This window comes from Anopheles arabiensis, chromosome 2 (genome assembly GCF_016920715.1).
Source record: "Anopheles arabiensis isolate DONGOLA chromosome 2, AaraD3, whole genome shotgun sequence".
Classification (NCBI taxonomy): domain Eukaryota; kingdom Metazoa; phylum Arthropoda; class Insecta; order Diptera; family Culicidae; genus Anopheles; species Anopheles arabiensis.
This window is the reverse complement of record NC_053517.1, coordinates 95,109,332-95,118,365: the sequence shown is the minus strand read 5'-3', so window position 1 is coordinate 95,118,365 and position 9,034 is coordinate 95,109,332. Positions and strand designations below refer to the sequence as shown.

The 9,034-nt window shown below is 46.4% G+C and overlaps 1 protein-coding gene across 8 annotated transcripts in view; it reads left to right on the top strand.

Annotated features, from left to right (window-relative positions):
• Positions 1 to 222: 222 nt before the first annotated feature.
• Positions 223 to 9,034, top strand: part of LOC120895328 (myb-like protein Q) — a 60,020-nt gene continuing 51,208 nt past the window's right edge. For 3 of the 8 annotated variants that reach the window (XM_040298578.1, XM_040298575.1, XM_040298577.1), the window contains exon 1: positions 1,453 to 2,868. In XM_040298578.1, coding sequence (XP_040154512.1) covers positions 1,890 to 2,868 — 979 coding nt within the window. In that variant the 5' untranslated portion in view covers positions 1,453 to 1,889. Of the gene's footprint in view, positions 424 to 533; positions 938 to 1,452; positions 2,869 to 9,034 lie in introns of those variants that run through there. The other 5 variants (XM_040298574.1, XM_040298571.1, XM_040298570.1 and 2 more) reach the window with 5 other exon arrangements.

The following is a 9,034-nucleotide window of genomic DNA, read 5'->3' as shown; positions in this document are numbered from 1 at the left end:
ACCCCGAGCTGAGGGTGTGTTTGTGATCCTCCTCCGGTTTCTTCTCTCGATTGGCTTCCTCTCGATGGAGGCGGCTGGTCGCTGACACACACTGCTCTCGCGCAAGTGGGTGGGCGGTGGTGGTGGTGGTGCCGTCTGGTCCAACGCATCGGCTGGCTGACTAACGTGACCGGGAGGCCTCCCCCCTCGGTGTATGTGTGTGTGTCTGTGTCGGTTTCATGCTTGCGTCCCGAGCAGTGGAACGGTTCGCAGTACCGGGCGAGCTTTCAGTGCCATTTGTTGTGGGCCGCTGCTTTGCTCTTTCCTTTGGGTCGGGTTTTCGCATTTCTCTGCTGGGAAAAAGGGCAATCCGGAAGTGTGTGCGTGTGTGTGTGTGTCTGTGTGCTTTTTTGTTCGTGCTTTTCCGCGCGCGCTTGCGAGTGGGTAGGCCAACAAGGAGAGAAGCCATAAGGAAACGGTTCCATTTCTTCGGTTCTTCGAACATTACCCCCCCCCCCACACCGAAACCAAGTGGAAGGTGATTTTCCTTTCGGGCACGAGGCACAGCCGGCTGCAAAATGTGAATGAAAACTCGGGGCCTGCGAAAAAAAAAACGGGGGCAGAAGGCTTCTGGATGCTTTTCATAGCCGCTTGCTCCTCCTCCTCCTCCCGGGTCACATTTTCTCCAGCATGATGCGCGGCGCGGTGCGGTGTGCTGGTGCCGCTCGTCCTGGCGAGCTGTGTGCAGGAAACGTGTTTGGTTCACCTTCCCGTGGCACTGCGGCCGACCGACCGACCGGGACGCTTGCCAGTGCGATCGCGAAACAGTTCTATTCCGGAAGCGCTCGCTGATGGTTTGGTTTGAGACGCGCAAGCTTTGTCCGTTCGTCAGTGCTTTAGATCCATTCGTTTTTGCCGTTCGACGGTGCTGTGACGGTGGCGCCGGTAGCGCTTGTGGGTGAATAAGCAGTGGATTAATTATTTATTGGCAGTTTATTTATTGTGTGTGTGTGTGTGTGTGTGTGTGTTTGATCGGAAATATGATCGGGTTTAGTTAATCGAGCGGTTATGATCTATTTGTGGAGTGAACCGTTTTAGGCTTAGCAAAGAGAACGAGGCATCAAAAAAGAGAAGCTTTTCATTTTGTTTGGTTCTAATGTAAATTTTCTAGGGGGAAATTCTTAGGGTTTTTGTGTATTTTTTTCAATTAGCTAAATTAAGCTGGAGTTCATTTTTTGGTTGCAATAATTATTTAGATTAGGGGATACATTAGGCACAGACTGTCGTCGTGCCGCATCAAATGGTGTTTTTTCGTTGTTCTGGCTTTTCTCCATATACATTTGCAGCATTTGAGTATAGCGAGTCCGTGCGTGTTTAATTGTTCCGGAAAGTCCGAGAAATAAACAAATAATTATGAAAAACCTTCCACAAAAACAAAATATTTATTGTGCACTATTATAATATCTCCAATAGTGATGCTTGTGAAACGTACAGTGAGTGAAGTGAAACTAAGGCCAGTGTGACACTGGGTCGTTAACAAGTGTGTAACAAAATCAGGCAAAATAGCACCGTTTTATTGCGTGCAGTCGAGAATAAACAATTGCAGATTTGCTTATTGCGTTCCCTTTCGTGGAAAGCGTTAAAAAAAATGAGCGGAACTGTTCGAGTATCGTTCTACTGCCAGAAGTTGCAGCTGTGGTGCAACGAGCCGATCCTGAGTCCGGTCAATCGTTAATTGTGAATCGTCTCGACAGTGAGACTAGTGCAAATAACGGACACTTTTGTGAGCTGGGAATTGATTGGCATATAGAAACTTTTGCCCAAAATCAACAGTTTGAGCCATTCCCAAGACTTTCAGTGGAACAAAAGTACTGTGGTTGAGGCTAGTAGTTGCAGATAAACTCATCAACATGGGTACAGAGACGGCTTGCGGAAATTACTACAATGATCCGCCGGCTGGCCCGAGTGCTGCCGCCATGGGAGGATACTATCGCATGTCGTCGGACGAGAGTGGACCGGCACGGAGCGAATCGCTGACGGACGAGGAGCTTGCCCAGGCAACTGTTTCCGCCTCCGATTGTGACACCGATCATGACCTTCATCAGACACCTCAGCAGCAGCAACAGCAGCAGCAGCAACAACAACAGCAACAACAGCATCAAGTACAACATCAGCAACCCTCCCCGAACCGATCTCACCTGCAGCAGCAGCACATGCAACAGCAGCAGCAGCAGCAGCATGGACAGCATCAGCACGCGCACCAGCACCACCCGTCGGACGGTCGGGACCGGTCGAATCCATGGGCGCAGCAGCTGCAAAACCACATCAGCACCGGCACCAGCGCAACCGTGACGGGGCCGGACAATTCGCCCGGCCCGTCGCCCGGCCGATCGAGCGGCAACAATTGGCCCTTCCCCAACTACCAGCGGCTGTACAACGAAAACTCGTACAGCATTGCAATTGCGGCGGCGGCAGCGGCGGCCAGCAGTCAGGCGCAGCAACACAACGCGACCCAGCAGCAGCTGCAGCAGCAGCAAAACCAACAAGCTCAGCAGCACACGCAACATGCGTTGCCGGGTCCATCGCAACATCACACGACCGGTCAGCAGCAGCAGCAGCAGCAGCAGTCGCAGCAACAGCAGTCGCAGCAACTTGTACATCTGCAACATCAGCAGCAGCAACAACAGCAGCAAACCCATCAGCACTCAGTGACACAGGCGCAACAACAACAACAACAACAGCAGCAGCAGCAACAGCAGCAGCAACAGCAGCAGCAACATCAACAACAACATCAGCACTCTGTTCAGCATTCATCGAGCGGGTTAACGGCGGCGGCAGTAGCAGCGGCCGCCGCTGCTGGCCAACTGGGAAAGCGGTTTTACTACCAAGGTCAGTAAACTACCAAACTGTACCGAGATAAAAGGTCAACATTATTAAAAAAAAAAAAAATTGTGGAGACTTAAAGTATTAATGTTATCAACAACCAAAACGCAATTTTGTACACACATTAAAAAAAAACAATGACATTTTATCTCAGTGATCGAAAGAGTTGACAGCCACTGTGCTGATGCCACGATCGTAACGCATTCCGTAACGCATGCGTACACTAGCGCTAAGCGGCACAAATAGGAAGCTGCGTAACGCCCAACGCAGCGCTTCGTGACACTGCGGCGGTCAAAGCTGGAAGCACAAAACGCATTCAAAATGCGATTCAAATGTTATCTTTGAATATTGGGAAACTAAATCATTTCCCGGTTCGAGTTTTAAAACAAATTATTGCAGCTTTTGCTCATAATTTGAGTATATAAAATGATCATAAATAATATTTTATATATGCATCACATGCACCACACGTTGCCCCTGTTTCGGCCGACAGGGAAACAAACAAGTGGGACACATAATTACACCCATTTCACAAAAATAAATCATCACAGCCCGAGAGCTACCTTGCCCATCCGGTCGGTGAAATTGTCAACCCTCCTGTGGGCTACCATTTTGGAGGCCAAACGTGTGTGTGTGTGTGTGTGCACTTGTAGGTGCGCGGCAGGGAGCCGCAATCGGTTCACAAATCACAACTAATGAGCTGGACACGCACCGCGCCGGTCCGGTTCGGGCCGGAGCGTCTCAAATTTCACCCAAAACGTGTCCCCTCTAGGTGGTGAGGGAGAATTGGGACGGGAATGTTTGGAACGCTGAAACAATCCATCATGCAAATCCAGCGGGAATGCTCTCGATTAGTGATAGCTGCCCTTTTACACATACAAATACACGCACGCTATCGAGGGCGGATGTGGTTTTTAATTGAATTAAAATGGAGCACAAAAATGGTTCAATTTCTATGTGATAGGGCAAAACAAAACGCCTTTTCGTGACGTGCGTACCTGGGGCCTCGATCGATTTGTTTGGGATAGTGAATGGGAAATTATGTTAATAGATGTGTGGGTTTTAGGTTCAACATTCTTGAAATTCCCGCAGGGCGAAGCCTCAACACGCACAGTTTTATGTGAATCTTATTAGCAATCTTTTCTTGCTTACATTCGTTTGAACGTTAAAGGTCCGAGGGGGACGAAAGAAAGTATCGATATTAGATTCTTTATTTCCTTGCATTTACTCATTTTAAACGACATTGTGCTGTTCTGTGATAAATAATACAAATGTTTGCCACTGCTGTTGATTCAGACAATCAGTTCGAGTGCATTTTGTCTAGCAACGAGTATTTGCACATTTGCCATTGAACTTCAGCCGGGGAGCTGAAGAACTGCCATAAGTGCAGCTAGGTTATTGCATTTTATCAGTTTCTATATGGAATAAGATTAACTGGTTTGTTTCCCCACTTATTTGACTCGCCTTAAACGGAGCTTCCATCTAATCACCGATATCCATGCACGTAAAACTGACGCATAATGTAATGGCAATACAAACAAACAAATACGTCCGCCCTCTAAGGGCCGACAAGGGCATGGGGAGCAACACAGCGGCAGTGGCAGATATGGAAATTTATAAATATGCTAATCAACGCCCCGTCCCGACCGCTAAGCGGCGGGGGCCGCCCCAGTGGTCGAACGTTTGGAGATCGGATGCTGGAGAATATTGGGCGGAAGTAAGCGTCTGAGCAGGTTTGAGTGCATCTCCGCTGAGTGTGTGTGTGTTGTGTGTGAGAGTACTTCAATTTTCTTACTCCACCAGTTACGGGCGAGGGATGAGGGAAGGGACCGGGGAAAGGTGCTGACGGAGACGGCATCCCCTAGTAGCAATTGTTTTCAACTCAAAGAAATTGCATTTGCACTCACTCTCGGGCACGAAATTGCACAAATGCTCGGCCAGATTTATGGCACACGGGGGGAGCGTGTCTGTCGTGTCTGGGCGGGCAACAAAACTTGGCAAACCCAAATAAACAAACATTCCTTCGCCAGGGTTGGCTTCTCGCTGGCTTTCTCGAAGGTTCCAAAAGGGAAATCCTCCCTGTTGACTATGGCTGGTAATCACACTAAATATTCTAATAAGACGACACGGTGGCAAAACTGTATGGCTCCTGCGCAAGTGGATCGGACAAACACGCTCGTGTTTCGGTGTGTGTGTGTGTGTGTGTGCGCGGGTGTGATAATAATAAATCATTTATACTCTCACATGCCGGGGTCCGTTGAGTGAGCAAATTAGCAATGTTCTTGTTATTGCGTCAATTTATGAAGGAAAATGTTACTTTTCTTCTGACGCAAACCCCTCTTTTTTAATTGATTGATTTAAAACGCTTGAAATAGGCGCATTATTGACACTACCTGTCAATTTAATTGTTTGCTTTCCCGCTACCAGCAACAGGCACAGCTGACCGATAGGTGCAACAAGCTTTGCGTTAAATACTTTGACGCTATTTTTGCTTGACATTTGCAAGACACCACATTTAATCCTGTGATGTGGGTGTGTGGGTGGTGCTTACAATACACTAACCGACTCCGTCCAATGTTTCCCTCCCGGGAAGCAGCGAACAGGAAGGACTGGGCACTAATGCGCCTGGCCCACCGCAAGCCACGTGAGGCTGGCCATGGCAACCGATGCATCCGATGCCGAGCCCTTAAGCCAATTGGCCAACGTGTGCACGCGCGCCTGTGTGTGTGGTGCGGTATTCGTTTCGGTCGCGCATTTTCGTGCGGTCGTCGATGATAATCCAATTAGAGCGAAATAATAATCAGCTCGTGCTGGCATTGGTGATGAGTTTTTCCTTGTTCTCCCGCATAGGGGGAGGAAAACCACACACACACACACACACACACACACACAGTCCTTTTCCATTGTTGTGGGAAGTTAACTTGACGGTTGTTGGTACAAAAAAAAAAGGAAATGCAAATGTGGAAAGGTCACCGATGGCATCAAACGAAGGCTCGATCGATTGGGATTTGTTTGCATTTTACTGTTGGGGTGTGTGTGTTTTTGCTTTTTACGAAAGATTATGAAATATTGTAGCCAATTAATAGCTCATATGGAAACAATTCAGTTTTTGCTAAGCTGAAAATAAAAAAGAAGAATCTTTGTGTAAATAGTTGTGGTTCATTTTGGAACAAAGTTGCTGAGTTACTTTCAACACTGTTTTGGGGTGAACTATTCCCTTCTTTACTGCAGCAATCGGCTGATCATCGCAGAAATATTGAATAAAGAGCGCTGACTGATCGCTTTGAAAGCTACTTTATAGTCAGAAAGGAGCTCCACGATTAGAATGAGTTAAAATTTATGAGAAATCAGAACTTCGAATTAAAAATTTTCTTTGAAAATGTCCAAATAATATATCAATGTCATATGTGTAGTTGTTTATCTAAAACCATGTATATTGAGTTGCTCCAGCTGCTGCTTAGAACCAGTTGCAAATATTTTATAATGGATAAAAGTAAAATAATATAAAATAATGTTATTATTGTTACAACTATTACAATACTCAATAATTCAACTATGTCTCCGAATACCAGCTCCAGTACGATCTCCTTAAATGTAAACCAAACCCACCATAACCCGCTAGATTAATCTATTGCGCTGCCTCGCATAGTACACACGTTCGACCGACATTGCTCATGCACGCTTAAGCTCGTAAAGCAGTCTGGCACGTGCCACGCACTACACGTCCCAGCAAATGCTCTAAAACATGTCTCTCTAAGACATGACACATCCCATCCCTCACAGCCCGCCCTTACACGCCCAAATACGTTTGATTCGGGAGAGAGAAAGAGAGACAGAGGGGGAGAGAAAAATCAAACAAAACCCACCACAAAACCTACCCTACAAGATGCACGAGCAAAACCAGACAGTGGAGTGGAACCTGCAAAAGGTGGTCCCGCGCAGCGAGACACGCCGAACTTTGGAACAACTTTCGATTTCGTTTTGTAAAAGTGAAATTTTGACCATCCCCGAACCCCCTTTCCCTCCCTCTCCACAAGCTAAACTCGATTTTTCGGCAGTTGGTTTCTCTTTCCTTCCCGACGCAGACGGGCCGATTTTTCGGGGCGCCGTATGCAATGGCTTTTGTGACTCTTTATCTGTCTTTTCCTTCTCGCTGTGCGCCTTTCCGCCAGCCCGCCTCCGCTGTGAGGGTTATGGGGTTTTCCTGCAGTGGCTGTGGGCACACACCAACCACTAAATCTGCGCGTGTTGCGCGTTGATCGAATGGTTTTTTGCTTTTCTGTCTCTATCTCTCCCGGCAGCATTTTCGTGGCAGTCTTCTGATGCTTCACGGTGCAGATTTTTTGTGTTTTGTTGCCCAGCAGCCGCCAGGTCGGAAGGGATTGCACGAGACGCGCGGAATCGGGCTGGAAAAGCGCACAGCTCCGGCAGGTTCCGGCGCGGTTGCGCCGGCCCGCGAGAAGAGATTTTAATTGACTTATTACCTTCCCCTGCTCATTTCCTCGCGGCTGGTAGCTTTCCACTCGCCCAGCCGTTGCGCTGTGGGTATGTGAGCGGTTGTGTGCGGTTTTGTACTCTTCTTCACGCATTTCGGTTCGATTTTTACTTCCTACCAGACGCTGTAGCTGTATCTGTTTCTTTTTTTTTTGCTCTGGCCACTGCTGTTAAATCACGCTCACGGTCACTTTCTGGCGTGGGGTGGAAAACTTCCCCTCGCAGACGGATCGAAATGGACGGTTTTTTCGATCGGCTATCGGTATTTTCGGCATTCCGGCATTATCTCTGCGCTGTGGGGCTTGCGCAGCTTGCCGCCCTGTTAGCGAAGGAAATTCATTACGAAAGGTGAATGTGGGAGGACTTTTTGCCTGTAGTCCGCACGGAGCAATTTTCCGAATGCCACAATCTCTCGTTGATTCGTGATTGATGACGGCGACGGCGGCGGCGAACCGATCGATCGGTGATTGACCTCCCGAAAAAAAGAAGGAAAAAATGAAATGACGAGAAAAGCACATACCAAAAGACCGATACACACGCGCCACACCGGAGAGGAAATGATCATTTCCTCTTGCGATTTGGCCCCGGCTTCGGCCGATCAAAACGGTTGATGCGCATCCGCGGATGACCCGACGGCACAATTAGCCACGATCTCGTCCGTCAGCAGCAGCAGCAGCAGCAGGAAGGTGGCTGAACTTTGGCTGCTCATCAGCATGAGTTTTCCATTTAGCTACAATCGGAGAGTGCCGTGGATGAAAGCTTAAAAATAAAAAAAATTAATAAAATACTCATAAAGGGATCACTGAAGAAATAAATTATTGATTCTTTGATATTCAATAATCCACCGCTTTACATTGGCTTACCATACGAGAGAAATTTTAGAAACTTAAATAACGTATAGAATTAAATGTAATTATATATTACTGTTTATTAGGAATTGTTCGACACAATATATTTGTGAAACACATATTCATGTCTTCTATGTATATTATTATATTATGTTTTTAAATAAAACTTCATGGTAATTTATTTTTTCTTTGAATACCAAACATTGAGTGCTTTTACGATATCAGCCGTCTGTATTACAGCGTTTTCCAGGGGTTCTCATAGCTGTGGGACACTTTATTGACTCTTTCTTAAGTGAAATGAACTTAATATACCTGGAACTGGACTCTATAGCATCCTTGTTGGACAAATCCAATAGGAATTTCCATGAATCCTGTCCAAAAATGGTGCCATAGAGTCCAATTCCCAAAATATCAAGTTCACTTCGTATGAGAAAGAGTCTCGAAAGCGTCCCACAACTATGAGAACCCCTGGAAAACCCTGTATATGAAGTTTGATAGTTGGTGGCTGAAATAATGTCAACACTGCAAACAAAACCGCACACAAAACTGTTGATTTAGTTTTACTGAGAGATAAAATTTGTGTTTTTTAAGTTTAATAAAATTTGAAACAGAAACAAGAAAATAAAACAATTTTGAAATTCATCTTTGTTTGTACACAATTGCTTAAATCTAACATGGCGCATCGTTACTGTCATATCGATACAACCCAGATGTTCAATACCGTTCCACTGATAGGTTGAAAATGTCAACTTTCTTGCTTAAAATATAGAAGCGACCATCAACAGAAAAACTTTAGTTTTACTTTTCGATGGATGTCATTCGTTAATAGT